Source organism: Zalophus californianus, chromosome 2, assembly GCF_009762305.2.
Source record: "Zalophus californianus isolate mZalCal1 chromosome 2, mZalCal1.pri.v2, whole genome shotgun sequence".
Taxonomy (NCBI): Eukaryota; Metazoa; Chordata; class Mammalia; order Carnivora; family Otariidae; genus Zalophus; species Zalophus californianus.
The window spans coordinates 56,372,305-56,397,558 of NC_045596.1; the positions used below are offsets into that span (position 1 = coordinate 56,372,305).

A 25,254-nucleotide genomic window follows, 5' to 3' on the forward strand; every position below is an offset into this window, starting at 1 on the left:
AAAATTTAGACATAGTGCATCAATGAGAGTTTGGAAGAATAAATACCAAAATGTTACAGTGGTAGTTGGGACTATGGGTATTTTGTATTACTTCCTTTTACTTATCTGTATTTTCTGAAACTTTTTTTAAGGAAATGTGCATTCTTTTTGTAATTAGAATTTTTAAAACATTATTCCTAAAAGTGAATAGGGTTCTGGGCGCCTGGGTGGCTCAGTTGGTTAAGCAACTGCCTTCAGCTCAGGTCATGATCCTGGAGTCCCGGGATCAAGTCCCGCATCGGGCTCCCTGCTCGGCAGGGAGTCTGCTTCTCCCTCTGACCCTCTTCCCTCTCGTGCTCTCTATCTCTCATTCTCTCTCTCCCCCAAATAAATAAATAAAATCTTTAAAAAAAAGTGAATAGGGTTCAGTAGCAGAATACTTGAGAGAAACAAAAGAGAAAGAAACTTTAAGCCTTAAATTTATAGTAAGCATTCTATTGACTTTCTTAGAGTCTTGTGTTGACTTGCATGACCTGGTCTTCTGGTCCTTCTTGCCTTAATCTCGATTCTTTACTTACTTTCACCCCTTTCAAGTTCATGATTACATTACATTTTCATCAAAAATTTCAAATAAGGCTATGACTTTATTACTGTTTAGAATGCCCAGAAAGAGACATTATATTATGCCTTAGAAAAAGTATCTAATTTTATATTAAATTCTGAAAATTCTCTCTGTAGGTTGGAGTTATAGATTTTTCAATGTATCTCAAGGATGGGAACAGCAGTAAAGGTAGTGAAGGGTATGTACAGAGAAAATCAAATTTCTTTTTTCCTTAATGTTCTTTGATAGCATTTAAAGTTTACAACAGTAGTGCTTTAACAGACTTGCTGAAAGAATTTCTGATGATATAGTTTTAATAGAGTTTTGTCAAAAAGAGCTGACTCTTGTGCCTCCTAAACCCGAAAAGAGGTTGTAGTTAAGTGATTTTCCTACTGTGTGGTTCAGTGGCTAACAAAGTAAAGGGGTTTATAAAAGAATTCAGTGCTCCATCTCTTGAAGTAGTGTTTGAAAACATGGTCTTCTTGATCAGGAAGATTGCCCTCTCGGTTTTGTTAGAATGTGAAATATGAAACATGCCTTATGGACTTATGTGAAATGTTGACATTAGGAGTAACAGAGTGAGGAGTATATGGGAACTCTGCACTACTGTTTCAAGTCTTGTAAATCTAAAATCATTTCAAAAAAGTTTTTAAAATGTCCATATGGTCCTTAGAAATTAAACACCAGAAGAGTACTACCTAATACCCTTTATAAATTTAGCAGTTGAAAGCACAATTAATCTGAAGTTCTTAACGTTGGACATTGAGCCAAGACTATATCGTTTGTTCTTTAAGTGTAGTGCTAGAGGTATGTGGCCTTGATTTGACTTTAATTGAAAAGTCTGGCTTTTTAACTTGCCTGTTACAAATTAGTCGGTTCCAGAAGTGAACCTCCTGTTTCCACTCTTTATTTTCTCACGTAACAATAAACACTTGATCTTTATGAAAGCTTTTTATACCAATCACTTTGAAATAAAATTAACATTGAAAGGCAAAATTATGGCCTTTGGGAAAAATTGTTATTATACCAAAATCAGTTTAATTCAATTCCTATGACAAATGGAAAATTGTTGTTATAAGTAGTACCAGCAAAGCTAAAAAGGCTATCAATTGTGAGAAGAAAATTTTTATTTTTTAAATGCCTTTGATAGAATGTAATGTTGTACCTATAACCTAAGTTATGAAGGCATGTAAGCTATAATAAAGGCTTTTTAATGTGGGGAATTTTTTGTTTCATTTTTAAGCATCTGAGTCTTTCTTCTTGGAGGCATTATACATCAGGTCTGTCTTTTGATTCAGTGTATCTGTGCTACGGTTTTCCTTTCTATGTTATATGAAAAGATTGGGGAAGGGAGGATCTTGGTAATTCTAATGTTACTTATTTTATTTCTATCCCCCTCCCCCCCCCCCGCCCCAGAGATGGCCAGATTACTGCAATTCTGGATCAGAAGAACTATGTAGAAGAACTCAACAGACATCTAAAGTAAAGAATGAATAAATATTTTTACTTTCCTGGGGATTTTGTTGTGAAGGAAAGGAAGAATAAACTGATGAGCCATGAGGATAAATTCAAGCAATGCTCAACAAAAATACATGGAATTCCTGCTTGCCAGGCACTGAGCTAGGCACTAAATTAAATGTCATTTAACTATTTTGGTGACCTTTAGTGAAAGGCAGTATAAGATTAGTATGTAATTATAACTGTAGTGATTAAGTATATTCAGTTAAGAATTCTTAAACATGTGACATATGCAGTTGACAGTGGCAGCCCTCTTGGATCAGCAGACCCAACCACATATTTCAAGACCAATTGTGGGCAAACCACTCATTGCCTTAGTACCTTTAGATTCGTTGTATCATGTTGGTCCCTTGCATTTTTCATTTATACATTGAATTGATAGTATTAACTTACCCTCTCTTCACCATCACTATCATTAATTTACCAAATACTCACTATTTTTCAGAACTGTCCAGAACATGAAACAGTCTATTGGTATTCTCAAGTACATTGATGTTCTTGTTATGCTAAAGACTGTCAAATAATTCTGAAAAATTAATATATCGATTAACTATTATTTTTTATAATTCTCTTATAAAGATAATTTAAGTAAGACCTATAATATGATTATACGAGTATCAGTATAAATTTTGAATAGTCTTGGGGCACCTGGGTGGCTCAGTCGTTAAGCCTTCGGCTCAGGTTGTGATCCCAGGGTCCTGGGATCAAGCCCTGCATTGGGCTCCCTGCTCAGCAGGAAACCTGCTTCTCACTCTCCCACTCCCCCTGCTTGTGTTCCCTCTCTCGCTGTCTCTCTCTCTGTCAAATAAATAAATAAAATCTTTAAATAAATAAATAAATAAATTTTGAATAGTCTTGCTTTCAGCTAGAAAATTCAAGAACAATTGAAGTATATTTTCTCTGGGGACCAAGAACTAATAATGACTACAGTGAATTATGGAGATGTTAGTCAAGCAGAAGTACACTTACATTTGATAGTGAAATAGAAACATGACTGTTACTGACTCTTTTCATGCCTCAGATTCTTTATATTTAGGGATACCTACTGCAGAGGGTTGTTGAAAGGAGTAAATGAAATAATGCAAATAAAATAATTTAGAAAAGTGCTTGGTGTATGGCAAGCACTTAATTCGGGTAGCTGATTATTACATATAAGTAAACTTTAAAGTTGACAGTGCAGTGGATCAGTTCTTTTATTTCATCCAACAAGTGCTTATTAAGTACAGAGTTCAGTGCCAACGGTACAACAGGGAAGATCTACAGCCGCTTGTGAACTGTCTTAGAGGCTGCAAGTCCACCATGAATTGTGGACATTAGACGATGGGTGATACCTGTGATGGATGTTTACGTGGGTAGTACAGGATGTTGTTCTGTTTTTCAAGAGAAACCATTATCTTTTTTCTTCTCTTTATAGTGCTACAGTAAACAATCTTCAGGCAAAAGTGGATGCATTAGAAAAATCCAACACTAAACTGACAGAGGAGGTATGTGTTTTGGATATTCTTTGATTGACATACAGTTTAATGTGCACTAGTGGAAGCAAATAGCTTGGTACTCATCACTTGTTCATTCAACAGACATTTATTTGGGTACTGCTTATGTGCTAGAGCTAGACAAAGATTTCTGTGTGCATTGACTTACGTGTGCTAGATTGGCAAGCTCCCACCCTCATGGGCCTTATTTTCTCCTTGGGGGTATAGGGTAGATAATTTAAAGAGCATTGTCGGAAGGCCAGCAATCCCTGATTGCATGTCATGCTGCTTACAAGTCATGTGCTTCTGAGCAAGTAAGTCACTTGACCTCCAAGAGGCCCAGTTCCCTGCCTGGCAGTTGAGGGTGTTTATACTTCTCCTTTCAGCCTTATAGTTACTCTGAAGATCACAGAATATATACGTGAAAACCCTTAGGAAAGTCCCCAAAATAAGAATAAAAATTGACCTCATGTTTTGCTTCCGTTTAGTAAAGAAATTTTTTAATTTGTCAGTGGCTAAGCTACATATTTTTTTCTTCAATAGCATTAGATGTTTCTATGAAAAATCTCAAGTAAAATTTTCCAGGTGGCAAAGACTTTGTTTATCTTATCTATATCTTAACCTATTTCTTATTATAACTATCCTCTTCTATACCATGGCATACATTTGGTTTAAATAAAACCAAGTTCAAGCACTAGTCAGGAAAATGCCTTTAAACAGTTTTCTTCAGAACATTTTCATTGTTATAACGTTAAAACACCTTCCTTACTACTAGCTCTGTGGGCTTCACTTTTGGATGTAGATTCTTAAATTATATTAAAACTTAATAGAAGGGCCCCTGGGTGGCTCAGTTGGTAAAGCGTCTGCCTTCGGCTCAGGTCATGACCCCAGGGTCCTGGGATCGAGTCCCACATCAGGCTCCCTGCTCAGCGGGAAGCCTGCTTCTACCTCTGCCTCTGCAGCTCCCCCTGCTTGTGCGCTCTCTCTCTCTCTGTCAAATAAATAAATAAAATCTTTAAAAAAAAAAGCTTAATGGAAATGATCCTTAGAATTTTACTCTACAAAGCTTTTGAAATACACTGATTAGAAGTGTTGTAGTGTGAGTCGGCTGCTACCCTGTTGAGGGTAGCTATCTGCGTTCATGTCCCAGCTCTGGCACTTGCTAACTTTCTAATCCTGGCCAATAACTTAAGCCTCTATTTCTTGGTTGTCTCCTCTCTAAAATGGGAATGATAATAGTAACTTTTTGCGGGAATTGAATGATAATACGTAAGGACCTCGGCCAGTGCCTTGACACATCATAAGCAGCCAGTAAATATGGTCATTAATTTTATTCCCTCAGTCACAAGACTTGTCCTCCTGATCCAGATATATTTTATTACCAATATTAATTTATTCATTCATGTATTTATTTTGCCAGTAACCTTTATTTTCTTGAAACTTTAAATTTTTAGAGACAGGTAAGCCCTGTGTGTAGGCTTTATAAAGAACAGATAAGACAAACCAGATCTGTCTTTTCCCATTTCCATATATTTTGGATTTAAGAGGGCCAGTAAAAAACAAAAACCAAAGCCCCTCTTTTCCTCTCCTGAATTCTGAACCAGTATGATAAAATGAGAAGAATTAAACAGATGAAGACACATAAATGTCCACTTTATTATTGTAAAGCTGAATTAGAAGGCCCACGGGGCTGTACAACCATAGTTTCCTGATACTTTCTCTGATGTTAAGGTCTTGGGAGAACCTGTTTGAGGATGTCTCTGGATCTAGAGGCCCACTTGTCCAAAGTTAACTTTTTTATGCATTGTTAGGCCCATGGAGCAGAGAGGGATATATGGACTTCCAGACCTGCCTCTAGAAAGCATGCCTGAGCCCTGGCTCCTCTGTACTTAGGCACTAGAACAGGAACCAAGCAGAACCTGTGCCCACTGCTCAGGAGGAGATCGTGTAAAGGGAGACTAGCCTGGCCGAGAGGAGCCTGCTGAGGGCCTTTCCTACGCTTACTCAGGCTGTTCCATGTTCTCTGTGGGAAATCAAGGTTAGCAGGTGCGGAAGAGGAAAAAGTGTTTCCACTTTACTTTTCCCTCCTGTGGAATGCGGATATAAACGTCTCCCCTGAGCAGTATACTGCTAATAACATTACCTTACCTTTTCAGGCGCTGAAATGACAAATTTCTTCAATACTTATGGCATCTTTTAGAGTGAGCACTTTGAAGTTTCATTTCTTTACTCTTAAAAATCATCTATCAAAGGTCTTATGTAGGGTTTATGAGTCCCAAGGCATGACATGACCTCTTCATTAAACATTTTAGAAATAGATATTATAACTAAATATAAGTTACCCATGAGAACACCCTTGAGGTAAACAATCTTAAGTTAACATTTTGGAACTGAAAAAGAGTTTACACAAAAAGCAACAATAGGAGATATTTTTTATTTTTATCTAATCTAGTTCAAAAATACTTTTCCTAATTTCTCATACAATAAGAACATTTTTATGTGGTTATAGATAACCTTCTTTCCTTCTAAGAATATTCAAGCCTGAAAATTATATCCTAGCAGATCATGAATTATCCTGTGCTAAAAAAAAGACTAAAAAAATTTAAAAATTTTTTTCAACAGCTTGCAGTTGCAAACAATAGGATTATTACCCTACAAGAAGAAATGGAACGAGTTAAAGAGGAAAGCTCCTACATATTGGAATCCAATCGGAAGGTTAACCTTACTGGATTTATAAAATATTCCTAGAGAGTGTGTTAACATGTGAGCAGTGGGAGGGGGACCTCTACTCTAGAGGACTCTTTGGAAGCAGCAAGCACTTGCACATATCAAGCACACTCTTTTTACTGAGACTCCATGCAGAATCGGGTAATGATGGAGATTCTGTGGGTGTGAGGTTCCTCCCACAGATGCTCCTTGGCTTCACCGCCACCTCTGTCTGTTGAGAAACTTCAAGAACCAGTCTAATTTAATGTCTTGTTATGTACTCATGATTTGTACAATATTTAAGTGTTATATTTATTATATTAAATATACCATTGTTTTCAGATCGTGTTACTGCTTTGTAAGGAGTGTTTATTTGGTACCACTGGGAGTTACCATGTAAATGAGTTTTCTAAATAACTTAATCCCTTAAGTATCAAACTTCTGATATATGTCTACACGGATTTTTTGCAAACTTTTTATGTACTGCACAATCCTAAGCAGTCTTACGTAAAGGACATAAATTAACACGTTTAGCCATTTATGATGACGAAAGATCCTAATTATTAACATCGGCAATTCCATGCTAACTTAAAATGACGCTACTTTGGGGGGCTGTTGGAATTGATAGAGCTTCTAGCACCTATACTTAAATGTTTCCAGATTGCTCTGGGTGCTTTTTCTCTGCTTTCTTGATCTCACTGGCATCTCTTGCTTCTCACTGCTGTTGGTATTAGTGTCTCCCTACTCCCTTTTATCTGCATGCTTCTCTTCTGTGACCTAGGAATCCAAATATCCATGGTTATTAAAATTGTTCTGAAAGAGTAAGCAGCTAGGCTCTGAGTGGGGACTAGAGTAGTTCTCTCCGAGTAATGGGTTTGACTTTAATGTGTGGACGTTGTGAAAACACTGTGACTGCTCAGAAGAATTTTCTGATGACCTACTTATTTTGAGCTATGATCTCTCTGGATGGTTGGAGACTCCAAATGTGAGATCTCTGGAGAAGGAATATATTACCATTTGAACCTTTGGCCCAATTCACATTTTACAGTAAATGTCACTTTGTTTTTAGAGGCTGACTTTTAAGACTTCTTGCACTTGATTTGGTAACCTATCTTAGGACTTTAAATGGCAAGAAAACCCAGTTCTGCTGAGAATTTTTTATTTTCTAAGCTGCTTCCATTTCTTTGTTGTCTTTATTCATTGTTATACCTGTTTAATTAAATATGAAATATAATCATTTTCCCTAGTGTCAGCTAACTCTATATAGATTTTTCTAAATCCTTATATATATATACTATTTTATTTATCTTTTCAAGGGTCCTAAGCAGGAGAGAACTGCAGAAGGGCAAGCACTGAGTGAAGCCAGAAAGCATTTAAAGGAGGAGACACAATTGCGACTGGTAAACTTAACTTATGTTCTAGTAGTTCAGGAACCCATTAAACATAAAAGCCCACTTAGATGTTTGATCTTACAGACCAGGCTCAGGAACATTAGTACTGGGACAAAAAAATTTTTGTAGATCCTAAAAAACTGTTTCTCACTTTTTTTTTTTTTTTTAATTTTGAGTACATTATGAATATAATTAGACATAAAGGCAAATTTTCATATGGTTGATTTTTACCTTCACTGGACATTACTTGCATAAAACACTTTTTTCTTCTTTTTTTTTTCTTTTAATTCAGTTAGCCAACATAGAGTACCGTCATTAGTTTCAGATGTAGTGCTCAACACTCTTTATCAAGGATATTACCTTCTTCCGTAGGAAAGGCTAGTTGCTTATTGATGAATACAGTAGATTTTGCATATTGGAAAACTGTAGAAAATTTTTAATTATCGGATTCAACTAAAATGACATTGAGGAAGCCCTCTTAGCTAAGTCTTAGGGTGGATTTTTCCATATCACACTATTTGCTGAAGAGAATGTTGTTCGTACAGAGGTCTTTTGTAACTCTTGCAATACTTCAGTTGCTTCTGTGACTTGTTTTTTAATTAATTTATTTTTAGTGTAGTTCACACAGTATTATATTAGTTTCAGGTGTATGTTTCTCACTCTTTTTAACCCATATTCCCTATAATGCTTTCCCAGTCCATTTTCTGAGTATTCTCAACAGCCAACAGGATTTTGCCAGTCTTTTTTTTTTTTTTTTTTTGCTTTTATAGTTTGTGTTATAAGAACATTAGGTATATGGGGAACCTACTCTTCTAAACTTTGTGATTCCCCACTCCTACTTGAGTCCTCACTCCTGCAAAGATTCTGATATGTCTCCTTGGAGGAGGATGTATGTGTGTGTGTATAAATGTATAATAATGAATAATACTCCTGTAATAGATTTTATCCAAGTGTTAGTATATTGATACATCCCTGGTATTGGTAAATTAACTCCTCCTGCAATTTTGATGATATGACAAACAAAAGGATCTCCCCTCACCAATAGTGTCTCTGAAAATAGGAAGGAGCCTGAAAATAAAGGTGATCTGGTTTGTACTAAAAATTATCACCACCTAACAGTGTATAGAATTTCAGATGTTCTGAGAAGACAGCAATATAATTTTAACATCCTTGAAATAATTATCATTTTCCTACTACGTGTTTATGGATTAGATCTCAAAATACTTTCTATATGAAAGATCCTAAAATAACGTATGTCAGCATTTTCAGAAGCAATCTGACTTAATCAAGCTAACCGTGCACAGAGGAGCACCTCAATTATGTGACTTTAAAATCTGACACGAAATTTTCCACATCCTTTTGTCACAAAAAGATACATGTTTGTTCAAAAAGGAAAGAAACCAAGCAAATAGGTCCTAGATATGCCCCAGGGAACAGCATGGATGCAGAAGAACCGCAGGTCATTGTATCTTTGATCCTCCAAATCATGTTGCAGTAATAATGATTGAACCAAAAAGGGGTTTCATGCTAAGTGAATATAAAAATTCAGTTAGTCATATCGATCATTCCCACTTATGAGATGTTTACCCTGGGGACCCAAAGTATCTTTTGGGTTCCTTGGGCTCTTGACTATGATGTCAACATCCAAAATGAAGAGAATTGCAAGTGCTTCATTTTATGCTGGCTACAGTAGCACTTTATATACATTTCTGTAATAGGACATAACACCAGTTGTCTCACTGTAATGAAGTGCCGCAAGTATGTGTCTATTTTAGACATTAAATAGCATTATCTCTGGCCCACCAAGTTTTTTGGATTTGTAAATTTTTGAGTAAATGTTTTTATAATTATCCTAATTATTATTCTAGTTGTTAACATCTCTGCATTGAATGGTAGCTTGTAGCTATTTTGCCCAAATATTCAGACCTGAGAGTGTTGGAATTTACACCTTTTCCTGTGGAATTTCATAGTTTTTACTTTGTTGAGGAAAGAGAGAGTAAGCAATCTATTTACCTTTGGGGGCAGGATGTTGAAAAAGAACTGGAGATCCAGATCAGCATGAGACAGGAGATGGAATTGGCTATGAAGATGCTGGAGAAGGATGTCTGCGAGAAGCAGGACGCCCTGGTGTCGCTGCGACAGCAGCTGGATGACCTCAGGGCTCTCAAGCACGAACTTGCCTTTAAGCTGCAGGTAGGGCGAATAAGAGGGATACGCTCACGGGCTCTCTCAACTCCCAGGGTCCCCCCCGCCCCTCTTGTTCTCTAGAATCACACTTGACATACAGGAGGGAAGAGTCACATCTCATTTTGAGGCTGGTTGCCAATAAACCACTTTAGGAATTAGCCTGTTATAGGATCCTGTGTTGCTGTTCTGGAAAGCCATGGCTACTTTTCAAATGGTAGTGGGAAAACAGGTCTTTTTTATCCTATAAGATAATTTCTACACTCCAGCCTAACCTGTCAACTGACTTATATATTCCATTAGCTCTTTTTTTTTTTGTCATTCTTTATTTAAATTCAATTTTTAATATATGGTGTATTATTAGTTTCAGGGGTAGACTTTAGTGATTCATCAGTTGCATAGAACACGCAGTGCTCATTCCATCACATGCCCTCCTTAATGCCCATCACCCAGTTACCCCCACCCCCAGCAACCCTCAGTTTGTTTCCTAGAGTTAAGAGTCTCTTATGGTTTGTCTCCCTTTCTGATTTTGTCTTGTTTTATTTTTCCTTCCCTTCCCCTATGTTCATCTGTTTTGTTTCTTAAATTACACATGAGTGAAATCATGTGGTGTTTTTCCTTCTCTGACTGACTGATTTTGCTGAGCAATATGCCATTAGTTCTTATACTGAAATATGATTACTGATGAACCTTCTGATGTTCATTTCTGTGACAAAACTGCATATAGCAGTACTAATTTTAAACGTTGCTTTTTGTTTTTCTCCATTTGGGAGTTAACTGATAAACAAATACATGAGCATTTCTGTTTCTCTGTTTCATACTTACCATTAGATTCAAAAAGCATGTGTGATTTATTTCAGGATTTTATATTCTGTGTCCATCACTCATACTTCTTTTCCATAACAGAGTTCAGACTTAGGAGTAAAACAGAAAAGTGAACTAAACAGTCGTTTGGAAGAGAAGACTAATCAGATGGCTGCTACCATCAAACAACTCGAACAAAGGTAAAAGTGCTATTTCTTGAGTGAAACATCTTGGGCTTTCAGTGCTGGAAGGGAAGAGAATGTGCTATGCATTTGGCAAACAAAGTGTATGAAATTCTCCCAACTTAACACCAGACATACTGGTAGAAAGCCAGTTAAATTTTGTGTTTCTCTAAGATGTCACTGAAAACATTTTTAAGAAACCTCAGCCTCTCCTGACTGTTTTGAACAGCAGAATGGTAACCCTCTTACATAATCCCATTTCAGTGTCATGTTGGAGGAGGGAGACCTACAAGGATGAAAGCACTTTTTTTTAATTTTTAAAGATTTTATTTATTTTTGCAAGAGAGAGAAAGTTCGAGCATGCACGCACAAGGGGGGAGGGGCAGAGGGAGAAGCAGGCTCCCCGCTGAGCAGAGAGTCCCATGTGGGACTCGATCCCAGGACCCTGAGATCATGACCTGAGCCGAAGGCAGCCGCTTAACTGATTGAGCCATCCAGGCGCCCTGAAAGCACTTTTACATGTGTTTGCAGGTGTTGTTTTACTCTTCATTACCAAATTCTTGGAATGCACTGGTGCTAGTGATACCAGGATGCTGAAGGCCCTTCTAACACTGGAACTCATTTCTCTCCTCCCTCCTATCTCCCTTTTCTCTCTTCTTTCTCTGTAGTGTCCACTGTCACCCCTGCCCACAATCTTAGGTCTGTCTCCAGCTCTGTGCCCCTCTAAAAACCCAGTCTTGGGTTTTCATCCTCCCACCAGCTGTTTCTGTCTGGTCCCTACATCTCAGTCTGCCCAAAACACATCCTCTCCCTGTGCTACTTTTGTTTCTGTTTGGCTGAAACCGCCATTTTCTTTGTGGTGACTTAGCTGCCAAGAGAAATGGCCAAGATTTCAAGATTGAAGGAACATTCCGCGTGGCCAGTCGTTCTGCGTTTCCACCTGGAACACCCACTGATCACCCTTCTTTCACTTGAGCCAGACTGCACGACTGCAGGCCCCTGCGCACGCTTGCACTTTTTCCATCCATCCCTTGCCTAATAGCTCCGCCAGCTAGGAAGGCCATTCCTCATCCGCTGCCTTGTTCTTCAGATCCGTTTTTTACATTCAGGCTCACATGCCCCCACCTCTCCTAAAGCTTCCGCTAATGCTGCTTCTCAGATAAAAATAATCTACCCATTGTCCTTCTTGGAATTCCCATAGCCTTACATCCATACCTGTCCATACTGCTTACTTGTCACCTTCTGTCCCACGTTATAACCCTTTATATATGTATCTTCTGATGAGAGTGTGAGTTCCTCCAGATTACTTAATGAATTTTTTAAGTTCCTTCATTGGATCTGTCTTAGTGCCATGAACATACAAGGCATTCAACTTAGCAGATGCATGAGTGAGCAGATTAATGGATGACTTGTTTTATTCAGATAATTCTTGACCAGGGAGCGTCCTGAATGGCACTGCATATTAATAGTAACTCACAAGTTAATTGCAAATTAGTAAATACGTTTGAAACTTCTGATTTGGCTGATTTTAAATAAAAAGTTATCAGTCCATCTGGAAAGTTCCTTAAGTGCTTGCTCATAAGCAGTTATATGTTTATGATTTAACAAATTAATTGTGGTGTTCCTAAATTGGGTTTTTGAAATGTTGCATAGAATTATTTTTCAATAGTGTTTTGACTTGGCATTTGAAGTAGATAGAACTAAAATAATGACTTCTTCAAGTATTAAGCTGACTTATTCTCTTGCTATTTTTGTCTTTCCCATTTATTCATTTTCTCATTCCCCTTTCACTCCATTTTTATTTTTATTTTACTAATTTAGTGAAAAGGATTTGGTGAAACAGGCAAAGACCTTAAATAGCGCAGCAAATAAACTGATCCCAAAACATCATTAGGCATTTTGCATTTGGTCACCTCGCAAGTCTGATGTACAACTTAATTGTAAAGAAAGAAATCTGAAAGTTATTACATTTAAGCTCTGATTCTACATAAAACGTCACCAAAAATTGACTCTGAATTTGTTGGACTTTAAAAAAGAAAAACAATTTCATATCTAGGCCGTGGGTTTTTTCTTCCTTACTTTCTCCCCAGAGTTAGAGCGTTTAGTATAAGTTCTTAAATAATTGCCAAATAAACTTTGAGAAATTACTTTGTTGACCAATAAATAAACACACCATTAAAAAAAAAAAAAAAAACAGCCTAGGGAATGGACACTCTGTGCATATATTATTGATGCCTTTACAGCCCAGTCCCAGACAGTATCAGATTCTCGGTGCGCTGTCCGTACCAGCGAGCCTGTCTGCCATTGCAGTGTAATGAACCAGAGGTGATAGCCGTATGGACTTGGACTCTTCTACAGTCGCTTTGTCTCCTAGGCCATGGTCCCTTTCCACTTTCCTTGTGTAGGTTTACTCCCCAAGGCACGGATAAGTACTTAGTATTTCACTACAGTTCTGTTCTCAGTAACTAAGATTGCTTGCAACTTTTTTGCCTTAGTGACTTTGGGCGGGGGAGGGAACCCACATCCTTACGTTTCTTTAAAGTACATAGAGATAAAGTTAGTGATTAGGTAACTTATGATAACATAACGTGGAAGCTTGGAAAACCCTCCTAATATTTGTCATCTTCTACCTCTGCCATTTTCCTGCAATTCCACTTCCTATTTAGGTAGCTCAGAGAGAATAATTTTAATGAAAAAACTCGTCTCCCATAAAAACAAAAACAAAAAACACGACACTACACAATTTTCAGATCTATCCTGCTGTTCCTTTTGGAGTAAAGACAGCAAGGTATAGACATGAGTGATGGTTTCCCACCTGTCACTTCTTGCTAGAGACATTTACTTAAAAGTTTCTATTAATTTCTGTTCAGATGGGGATTTGCTAACGTCTCTGGGAAACTAACAATATAATTATTAGAAAACCATTTCAGCGTAGGAAATAGATATATGATAAACTCTTTATTATTTAGTCTAAAAATAAAAATTCCCAGTAGATATCCATACATAGTAATTAGCAGGGCTTCTTTTTCTAAGTGACCACAGTTCTACTCCCCTTTCTAGGCTTTACATTGTAAATAATCCTATAAATACTTGGATTTTTTTTTTAATGACTTTTGATTTGGGGGAACAGGCTTTACATAAGCCTTCATTCCTTCAAAAAGTCTTGGCAAAAAAAAATATTTTTTCTCATTTTGTTATGATTTGCAGCATTTCAGCTGCTTAGGTGGGAACAAAGATAACCCCCCTTTGCTTCCAGCTTTTGAAACTCTTTACCTTCTTCTTGGAAAAACCAGAATTAAGAGAGTAAGAGATTTCACGCGTGCTTCTATAGGTCCTTACAGACTTGAACCAAAGTCAAGTCAAAGAGCATATTACCAACCTCATGGAATAACCTGTGCTCTTGAACTTATTTTAGTTCTTATAATTTTGCACCTATTCTTATCTTCATCAACCTTTTGTGGTGATGAGTTGCCTTTTCTATGAGCATTTGGAAAGAGTGCTCAACCACTAAAATAAAACGTTTTAAAGACTACAGATAGCATGCTTTCCAATTCTATTCTATAGAGCCCCAGATGTTTCACCCCTTAGAACATGGTTCTTTATAGGTGCAAAGTTATGGGATATATAGAAGAAAACATTCATTAGAATTTTTCAGAGAATATGATCAGGAATCTTACATAGGCCCAGTGCTGAGTTGTTTGTCCACTTGGTCACACACCACCTGGTAGGAATGGAAAAGGAAAGAGATGGCCAAACTCTGACAAAGTCTTTTCCTTAGAGAAGAACTCAAAGCCTAGGTAAGGGTTAATGTACAATGTCAGTGATTTAATATAAGTTGTGGTGTAGGGAAAGGACCAGGAAAATGTTCTAATTTCACATATAAGAAAGTAGTTGCCCATTTGCGAGTTCCAGTTATGTGTGTAAAGCAGAAATATAAGGTACCAAACCTACTAGGAAATAAACACAAAAAAGTGGGTTTAACTTTAATGGACTGTGTTGGCTTTGGATATGGATTTTCTAAAAAGTGATGTTTTATTGTTTATCATCTAATGGCTGTAAACTGTAGTACTAGAATAAAAAAAAAATGGAAAATCAACTTTTCCTCTGCCTGGTTCACCTCCATCTTGCTTTTCTTTAGAGTTTGTTTCTTCTCCATCTTCCCCCCCACCCCGCCCCAGTCTCATTTCTTCCCCTGTGTCCTGCAAAGCTTTTTTTTTTTTTTTTCCCCTCTCCTCTGTCTCTCCACGCCTTCTTCCTTGGGTTGCTTTATTTTGTGTTGTAAACTTGGTCTTCCTCCCCACCATGGCTTTTGTTTTTTATCACAAGTTCATATGGCTCACATCCAGATTGCGCCAGGCTGAGCGAGGCCGCCAGTCTGCCGAGTTGGACAACCGTCTCTTCAAGCAGGACTTTGGAGACAAGATCAACAGTCTGCAGCTGGAAGTAGAGGAGCTCACCAGGCAGCGGTGAAGAAAGGGTGCCAGGAGCTGCCCCGGGGTGGGGGGGGGTGGCCGGGGGGGGGGGGTAGTTCTAAGGCTAGCAGCAAGAGAAGGAGGACCCCTGGGCCAGCCCTCTCCATTCTGTCCTTGCAATGTCCTTTCTCTGGAATTAGCATTCAGGAAGCTTTGCATATATCAATATTTCCAAAGCTTGTCAACATGCTTTGCCATCAAAGGAGGAAATTAGAACCCACGGTCCCAGATAAATAGAAAGGAATGAGAGTTAATAGCCAACATCACACTGATAATAATGGTATTCCCTAAATTTTTACTGTGTGCTGCGAACTTTACAAAGTACTACATAGGCATTTGGTCCTGACATCTTCCCATCAACCCTTTTAGTAGGTAACTGTCTTACCCCCATTGTCAGATGAAATTCATTAAAGCTTAGATGGGTTCAGTTTGTCCAAGATTGACACAGTTCAGCTAGTAAGCGGCAGCACTCTAAAAGTCTGTCTCTCTCTGACTCCGAGTCCTTAAACACTCTTCCATATTGTCTGTCAAATGAGACTCAGTTCTTTGCTGGAGCCACTGACTTCAAACAAAGAGAACTTTGTTGTTGGATATAAAAGCACATGGCTACTAAGCATACTAGTGGCTGGCAGTGGAACTGGGCATTGAACATTAAAGAGAGACCAGCTAATTAAGATGAAATGGGACGACAGTGTTGGTGATTTCTTACTGTTTCTTGCTGAAATTTTGTAAATACTGTCTTTTAATTATAGTAAATCCTACTAAATGTCATTCAGTTGACTACAACTCTTTAAGAGTTAATATTAAATACTGACATTCAGAGTGGTGACCCTTAGGCACTGGGAGATCTTAAAGCACATCCTTTTTTTAAAGATTTTATTTATGTATTTATTAGAGAGCATGAGCAGGGGGAGGAGCAGAGGGAGAAGCAGACTCCCTGCTGAGCTGGGAGCCCCATGTGGGGCTGGATCCCAGGACCCTGAGATCATGACCTGAGCCGAAGGCAGACACTTAAAACCGACTGAGCCACCCCTTAAAGTACATTCTGAATTATCCAAGAAAGATTAAACATTGTCTGTATTTTAGTGTTACTGGTTTTACTGTATTGTGTTCTAACACCTTAAAACCTGATTGTCCGTATGTATCTGGTAACTTTTTATTCATCAAGTATTAAAATTTAATTGCTGAGCTTTAAGAGAAGGGTTTGGCCTTCCTTAGAGAATATGAGTGCAGAAATCCAAATTCTGACCCTCTTCCTCTCCCGCCCATCCCAGGCACCAGCTTGAATTAGAACTACAACTGGAAAGAGAAAGAAGGTTACAAAACAACAGGAGCATCCCAGGAAAGGTTTCTCAGAAGCCAGAACCCAAAACGGTAATATTGGATTACTCCCTTGGTCATTCACTTAATTTTTAGAGGCTACCTTGATGGGCCAGACAGTTTTCTCTCTGGGAACACAAGCTTGATGCTGTGGCCTTGAGTGTGCAGACTGCAGACAAGACCCAGAGTGAACACAAGGCCTTGATTCTCAGTCTGCCTCTAGATACTCTAACTTGATTTCACATGGAAAAGAGGCCTCATTAACCATGATTTCCAGGGACCCTCTTACCCCTTTCACTTTAAGTAAGATTATTTGGGTGTCTTAACAAACACTTGTGTTCCTTGGACTTCTGCTGGCTAGTATCTTTAATAATATGTTATAGTAATCCTTCCCAACTCTGAATTTCCCTTTAATAGAATTGTCTTAAATGTGGATTTGCTTCTGTATGGCTTTTTCAGAATCATGAGGATTTCAGTTTTAGTATACTCAAGGTACTTCTCTTGGGAAAATTAGAACAAGAGGGAACTCGAGTTGCTTGGGGGAAAGAAAGTGATACAGAATGTTTAAAGAACAGCAGTAGAAGTTTCTACAGAACAGTCTTAGGAGAGAGACCCCCAGCTCCTATAATGGTGAGGAAGCTAGAGTTGAGTAAGACCATCTCTGGGACCCAGGAAACAGGAGCCAATCTCTTCAGACAATAAAATCAGAAAAGTACAGAATACTTACTCAAAGACAAACACAGGAAAAAAGTAGCTTCTTTGTTTATATTATATATAACAAAGCAGGACAAATGTATAAGCTTCTTTAACATTTCTAGAGAGATGCCAATTTGCTGGAGAGTAGCAAATAACGGTAAATAGAAATTTATTATATAGTACTCATTACCACCCATTTAAAGTGTGCAAAATACCACAGTTTTTGTAGCATGCCATCTTTATTAGTTTAATTTAACAAATGTGAAATCTACTTAGCAGGGCTTACAGAGATTTACTTATATTCTTGTCCGATCTTATCCTGCTTTTCCAGTGAGGCCTTACGTTCCTCAGTCTTAAACTGCCCTGCAGTAGAGACTCCAGGAGTGTAACTACTGCGTTAACCTCCTTTCCTTGACACGAGTGGTGTAAGCACGTGCATTTTATTTTTGGAGGCTGATGGACAGCAGTGTGTGTGTGCCACAGAAAGAATTTGTCACTAAAAACTGCCCAGGCAGGGCTTACAAGCTTTGGTAGAAATGCAGTTTGGAACTTGACATTGGTCCTTCAGAGTAGAACAACACGCTTCAGGTTGTATAGGCTGCGTAAGTTGTCGTGACATCGTGGCAGCTGCTCGGCTGAGTGCCAGAGGATTACGGTCTGCTCCATACGGTGGTGCCTGGTTTTCCCAGTTTTCCAGAGCTCAGCTGGGAGTGGGAGGTGGAGACAGGGGTAGATACACGGAAGTAACTAAGATACCCTAAGAAGTAAGCTCACTCTGTAAATAAATAGGATATATTCTGAATTTTATTTGAATTGAAAGAGTTAAGAAGGAAAATATCTACTCTGAAAATCATTTGTTGCAAACTCTATCAGAATAATTTGTTAAAAAACTACTTAGAGCCAAGAATGAGGGAAAATATCTTGAAAGTTAAATTCCTTCCCTAACAAAAAAGCTGCTTAGTTTTATACCTAAGCTAAGACAGTACCGAAGAAATGTCTGCAGCATCGTCACTGTGGAGCCTTCTGAATAACTAAGAAATTGGGCTGTTTTCTCTTGGCAGGATGGGAAGCACAAAATTCAAGAGGAAAACGTTAAACCAAAAAAGCCCCTGGACGGAAGCCACAGGTGTTTGTAATAAAGTACTAACGAAGACATTAAAGCTGTTTTGGGGGATGGTGGGAAAGAGGGAGCTTTTGATATAATTGGCAATGGCACAGACCAGACACTGACTTATAACATTAATACTCCAGAAAAGCACTTTGAAGGGGGAGTGACTAAATCAACCAGGGAACACATATTAAACCAAACCCACTTAGTCCATTTCAGAAGAAAGAAGGGTGATCAAGCTGTCCTCTGACTTCTTCCCTGGTTAACCCCAAACTCAAATTATCACTTCAAAGATTATTTCTCATCTTTACTGGGTTGGGATCACAGAGGAACGAAGTACAAATCATAGCAATTCTTAGGTTCTTAAATGTACCTGAGCATGACTTGTTTCCACCTACATGCTACGTGAAAGGCAGCTATGTTTCAAATAAATCCTCTAATTTTCTTTGTGTCCTTTCTCTTAAGGGTCTCAAACAGCTTAATTTGATGCCTTTTTCTTAACGCTTCATCTGATCTCACTATGAAAACCTTAGGATTGTTTCAAGGAAATTGACTTTTAATAATTATTTTAGCAGGTAGAAATATAACAAAATATTACATGGTGCCACTGCATTAAAAAGTGAAGGAGGTCCAACTGTATAACATTCTGGAAGAGCCAAAATCATGGACACAGTGCTTGCCAGGGGTTTGGGGGCATTCATGGGTGAGCACAGAGCATTTTTTAGGACAGTGAAAATACTTACATGGTACTGTAATGGTAGATATATGTCCTCCATTTGTCCAAACCCCTAGAATGTATAACACCAAGAGTGAACCCTAATGCAAACTGCAGTCTTTGAGTAGTTATGATGTGTAATGTAGGTTCATCGATTGTCACATCGTTTGCCCGCCCCCCCCCACCCGGTGTGGAATGTTGATACTGGGGGAAGGGGGGAGGGCAGGCAAAGTGTATGGGAAACGTCAGTACTTTCTGTTCCGTTTTGCTATGAACCTAAAATGGCTCCCAGAATCAGTCTGTTACAACAGCAGCAGCAAAGGTTAGTAACAAGAAAGATAGCATGGAGGGGCTTGGAGAGCACTATACAGCATACATTTTTGGCAACTGTCCCTGTCCAGGCTTTGATGCCTCAAGAATGAGGTAGAGTGTTACCTGAGCAAAGTCGCTGCTGGAAAAGAAAAATCACCCAGTCCCAACAAAAGATTCGTTATGCAGGTACTTGACCTCCAAGGCCAGAATGATTCCAAAGCCTTTACTCCCTAAGAGAGCTCGGCCTGATCCAGGACTAACCTTAAACTACCCTACAGATCAGCATGGGCCGCAGAAATGAATTAGAAAGGCTGTAAAATTAACGAGGGCCTAAAAGAGCCTTTCAGAATCAGCCCCATTCCAGACTAAAACCAAGCCATTTACAGACAGGAGTACCTTACATGCCAGCCTCTGATTTCGGCCATGGGAATAGAAGACAACACTACCTTATACCTATATTGTGCTCTGCAGCTTAAATAGTGTGTTTCACATTCATTATCTCCTTAAAACTGTAATTCTCCAGGGCGCCTGGGTGGCTCAGTTGGTTAAGCAACTGCCTTCGGCTCAGGTCATGATCCTGGAGTCCTGGGATCGAGTCCCGCATCAGGCTCCCTGCTCAGCGGGGAGTCTGCTTCTCCCTCTGACCCTCCCCCCTCCTCATGCTCTCTATCTCATTCTCTCTCTCAAATAAATAAAATCTAAAAAAAAAAAAAAGTAATTCTCCAGATGAGAAAACTGAGGAGCACAGAGAGGCGAGGTGTCTCACCTCTAAGTGGCCTCTGCTTACATTGTTTTCTTTGTTGATTCCTTTGCTCGATGTAATAGCTGCTTCCAAAGCCTGTCCTGGCCGGAACAACAATCCTAAAACATAGCCAGGTTTCTTGGGATTATGGTCCAAGGAACAGCTTGGAAACGTGTTCACACTGGTGGTCACACTGCCACTCTGTGGAAGAGACTCAGAGCCACTGTGGATCTGTGGTGTATTATCCCCAGAACTGCTCCTCTTAAATTCTCTTCCAAATTGGGAAAATCAGGGTGAGCTCAGGTGGGTCTTGGGAAGAAATAGTTCAGCCTGAATGGGTACTCCCGTGACAGTCTCATTCATTCCCCTTACCCTGATTAATTTGCTGAAAAAGTTCACATTTTAAGGACATTTGGAAGAGGGGACTAATACATGACATATAATGGGTAGACTAATACAACAAAAGATATTAAAATGGATAGCACTGGCCATTGGAGTTTTACAGGCTGGGATACAAATGCTAAACTATTTTATTGGTAGTAAAAACAAAGCATAGAATATAACTCCAAGTCTGTTTTTAAACAGGAACCATAATGTAGGTCAAGGATCAGATTCTGCTAATAGATTTACCAACCAAAATTTCCTCTCCTTGGAGGTCAAGATTGACAACTCTGTCAGTCCCAACAACATAAAGGAACCATGTTGTTGCTTTTTCTGTGCTTTTGAATGATTCACATAGAAATATAATAAGTTGCTGTTTGTTCCTCTTTCTAATTCTCCGCTGTAGGCTGCAGTCTCACCCTGTGGATGAGCAGGTAATGGACTCTCCCGTTCTCGGATGTCTGGTATGAATTACGTAGTTGGCTGGACTATCCCCTAGCTGTACACGGGCAGCCTGGAACGTCGGTGAATGCACACAGGCCCCTGGGGCCCATCCTTTTAACAGCATCCTTAACAAACACGCATTTGCCTGAAACTGTCACCAGAAGTAGCGGAGCTCTGAGCAATTTACTAAGTAAACAGCCGGTCTCACTTCTTACTTGAAATTCTCTTTGCCATACCGTGGGACCTAAGAGACCTCACTGTTCCTCTTTTTCTCTTAGTTTTCCCTTCCATAAAACAGAAAAAATGCGTCTTGATCACTTGGAAATAAACAAATATAAATGGTTGCAAGATACTTTGCAAGTATAATAGGATATGACAACTGCACGAGAAAGATGATAAACGTGGCTGACTGAGCCTACTGCTTTCCATTCTTGATACAGTAGGACAAGAGGGACGGGCCTTTTTTTAACTTTCTACTTCATACTCGTATCCTAGACTTTTTATAAATAAAGTCACGTTACTTTTTTATAAAAATAAAAAGAGCTCCAAGGATATTGATGGGATTCCCAGAGCTGTATTAAGGTGTTAGAAACATATGTCATTTGTTTCTTTAGTTTCCAGATAGTCTGTAGTGTGGTTCTGTTAATTTCGCAACTAAGAAAATGAATATTCTGAAAGTATTGATATTTCTGGGGCTAAGAGAAACTAACTGACTTAATATGTGGTTTAGGATCAGCCAGTGCTCTCTGAAAAGCCACAGACGTGTCAGCTGTGCCAGGAAGATGGCAGCCGAACCAAGGCAACAGTGGTGAGACCCAAACAGGTTCTTCATAGGGATGTCCCTTTCAATAATAGGGACTTTACTGTGTACAGAGTGGGGAGAAGAGCAAAAAAGAAAAGCATTTATAAAATACCTGTTTAAAAAAATAGGTATTTTTTTTCAGTCATAGTAAGTCATGTCAGTAAATCCCCATTAAAATAAATATAAATAACTTTTAAAGATTAAATTTATAACTAAATGTTTATTGAGTGCCTATTGTGTGGAATGTGCTGTTTCATGTGCTGGAGAAAGAGAAATGAACAAGCGTAGACCAAGTCCCTGTTGTAAAGCTTATCTCCTTTGTGCCGTCATTTTATAGACGAAGAACCTTGGGCTCAGAGATTTTAAGTACTTCTCAAAGTTGACTCAAGTCATAAGTGGCAAAGCCCACAGGTTGCAACCTGACTTTGGCCCCAAAATCTATACTCCTCTAATACTTCATCCTGCTTAGAACAAATCAGATAGTTGGGCATGGGGTGGGGGGAACTCTGAATTATTTGGAGAATCAGCCTCTGCAAGGGAAATGAGCCCTCTCCACCAAAACCACTTGTTTTCCCCTCGGATCATGAGGAGTCTCTGGCAGAGCACTTCCCCAGTTTGTTAGAGTAGGCAGTGAAGGAAGTGTTCAGATACAGTGAGTGTTCTGATAGCCAGGTCTTTGACCCACTCACAGTAGTATCCCCCAGAATGTAATATGGTGCCCATTTCATTGTAGATGCTCAAGAAATGGACAAATGACTAAGAAACAGGTGTTTGGAAGAGATAAGGAAATGTGCCCAAATTCTGGATTGCAACCTGCATGCCGCCATTTGTGATCTTGCTGAATTTTAACAAGCAAAATCACGTGATCTAGTCTTACATTAGCAGAATCCGAGAAAGATGAACTGCCTTTATAGAATTAGAATTGGAATTCTAGAAATAGGTCCCCAAATAAAGAAACTGCTAATCTAATTCTGGCTTTTCTTAGCCATGCAGAGTAACTGCAGTATGTCGGAGGAAAATTCCTCTCAGGCTTTCAAACAAAAGTGACCCCCTACCTCTACTGCACCGTCAGGAAGGTGAATTGTTTGGGAGAAAGTGGCATTATTAATGGGGGAAGTGACTCTTCACAGCCTTTATATAGGGTCCCTTGGAGCTACGTGCGCACCACCCTATCACAGCCTTACCAGTGACACTGCATAATAACCCACGTGCCGCCCCATTGCATGACCACTAAAGACTCAAAATGCTTCATGAAGAGCGTAATTTCCCTGTAAAGAGGATGCAGGGAGCTGTGCTCCTGCTGCACCGATATCCCAAAGGATGAGCTTATAGAGCATTCTAGGAGAGCAGTAAGTACATCAGTGTATTAGGAATTATACTTCCGGTTCATGCTCAGCAAAACTTGAAATCCTAGGCTGGCTACCCAGTCCATTGCTAGGTCACTCACTGCCTGCCTTATTTGGACTATTCTTAGGTACTTACAAACTGATTTTAGAATTAGCCCGCCTAAAAGTGAATGTAATGACTAAAAGTATTCTAAAGATAAATTATTTGTATATTATGTTCTTTGGAATTCTCTGGCACTGCTTCTCTTCATTTAGATCTAAGAATTAGACAGTAAGCTTCTTTGTAGACAGAGATGGTGTTTGATCAGATTCTATCTGGCGCCTAGCAAACATTCAGTCAATACCTGATGAGGCATTGAGCATTTACTGTATTTGACCTTTTATATCCCATGCATCCGTATGCTCTGCCCTTCTATTCCCCGCCTAACCTCCCTCTTCTCCTTGTAGAATGTGTGTAAGAACTGCAAAGGAACTTTCTGTAATGCCTGCTCAACAAACGAACTGCCTCTTCCTTCAAGTATCAAGCCTGAGCGAGTTTGCAATCCCTGCCACGAGCGTCTGATGAAACAGTATTCCACCAGCCCATCGTAAGACTGGAAGCCAAGACCTGGACCGGTGTCCCCACCCGTGTTAGATGTCAGGATCTCCTAGAGCCCAGAACTTAGAATCAACTCCATTGTTGACAGGACTGATTTAAATAAGCCAGGTCCAGGGAGAAAAGGCAGTGGCTGGGGGTGCTGGAAGGTTTGCTCACTTTCCCTAATGACTGTATGAATAAAAGTTACTCACTTGAGCCTCTCTTCTAAATCTAAACAACCCCACCTTGAGGGCTTTATTTTATAACATGTCTTTGGAGGGGCTATTCATTTTTATGAATAGTGATTAATACTGGCGTGGATAAAATAGGAGAGAGGGTCCATACAGATAAGAGGAAAAAAAAAGGAAAATGATCATCTCCCTCTATTACGTTTGCAGATTCAAAGGGGAAAGATAAATGTTAACGGAGATCAAAATGATGTTTTATATCATCCCCAGGTGCTGCTAGACATAAACAGTTTCCTCTTCTCCCCCACTACCTACCTCTTTCAAGTATCTCTACCAAACTGTGAACCCAAACTCAGGGAAAAGAAATTAAAGAGTAATATAAATTTTGAATGTACTTAAAACAATGTAATTTATTATAGTTTCAGGACCAGAAAGGTCCTGGCCTTACAAGTTTTCAGTATAAGAGGAACATTTGCCATTTCTCCACTTAATGACTTCAAAAATAAGTATCTGCCCTTTTCAGAATGTCCTCCTGCAAAATAAAAGCCAACTCCCTTCCTAGGCCTTCCCTGCTCTCCCAAGTCATAATGAAAATTGTGTTTTAAAGATAGGGTTTGACTTTGCAGATAGGTATTGAAAGCAAAGCTTAGTCAGGTGTAAAGTAAAACAATTTTAATTTGTCCAAGGCTGAGATCAATTAGCTCAGAATATTAAATTTTTTTTGAGTAAAGGCTACCTTCTTCTGAGCCAAGGATTAGAACTGGTAGGTTTGTTGGAAAGTGTGATAATTAAACATCTCTTCATAAGAAACCCTTTGGGGAAAATAAAGAGGGGGAAGTGCATTCCACAAGGGAAGAAAAACAGTGGTATGTGCTATTTTGATTATGTTACATGTGTCTAGATTGTTGATTCCAATTAAGACCTAAGAAGATATGATTCTGTAACTGGTTTAGAATTCTGGGGTGGAAACATCCTGGAACCATGATACTTGATAAATTCTCCTCAAAAGGGTTATAGCCTGGGAAAGAGTTGTTATTCCGGAAGTCTGACCTGTTACATGGTGCAGCTGAGCTTTAAGAGTACTAGGGAAAAATAAATCTAATAATTCTAGCCTAGGTTTTTGAGTGTTTTTTTCCCTTTAAGTAATATTGTGTGTGTGTGTGATTATTCATCTTATTTTTGGCCACCTACAGGTTTTCAGCACTGTTCTAGGTGCTACACAGGTAATGTGGAGAATTACCCTAAATTAGCAAAAGCTATTTTATAATTAGTTTTGAATCAAATTGAAAAGAGGCAGCTCTACCTGGAATGTGA

At 38.9% G+C, this 25,254-nt stretch overlaps 1 protein-coding gene across 11 annotated transcripts in view; it reads left to right on the forward strand.

Annotated features, from left to right (window-relative positions):
• Nucleotides 1-25,050, forward strand: part of RUFY3 (RUN and FYVE domain containing 3) — a 78,219-nt gene extending 53,169 nt beyond the window's left edge. For 7 of the 11 annotated variants that reach the window (XM_027597558.2, XM_027597560.2, XM_027597561.2 and 4 more), the window contains 13 exons: nucleotides 718-779; nucleotides 1,997-2,062; nucleotides 3,513-3,582; nucleotides 6,193-6,285; nucleotides 7,593-7,676; nucleotides 9,693-9,860; nucleotides 10,758-10,855; nucleotides 15,184-15,303; nucleotides 16,584-16,683; nucleotides 18,387-18,451; nucleotides 20,990-21,017; nucleotides 21,758-21,835; nucleotides 23,623-25,050. In XM_027597558.2, coding sequence (XP_027453359.1) covers nucleotides 718-779; nucleotides 1,997-2,062; nucleotides 3,513-3,582; nucleotides 6,193-6,285; nucleotides 7,593-7,676; nucleotides 9,693-9,860; nucleotides 10,758-10,855; nucleotides 15,184-15,303; nucleotides 16,584-16,683; nucleotides 18,387-18,451; nucleotides 20,990-21,017; nucleotides 21,758-21,835; nucleotides 23,623-23,766 — 1,176 coding nt within the window. In that variant the 3' untranslated portion in view covers nucleotides 23,767-25,050. Of the gene's footprint in view, nucleotides 1-717; nucleotides 780-1,996; nucleotides 2,063-3,512; nucleotides 3,583-6,192; nucleotides 6,286-7,592; nucleotides 7,677-9,692; nucleotides 9,861-10,757; nucleotides 10,856-12,658; nucleotides 14,934-15,183; nucleotides 15,304-16,583; nucleotides 16,684-18,386; nucleotides 18,452-20,989; nucleotides 21,018-21,757; nucleotides 21,836-23,622 lie in introns of those variants that run through there. The other 4 variants (XM_027597566.2, XM_027597568.2, XM_027597567.2 and 1 more) reach the window with 2 other exon arrangements.
• The last annotated feature ends 204 nt before the right edge of the window (nucleotides 25,051-25,254 follow it).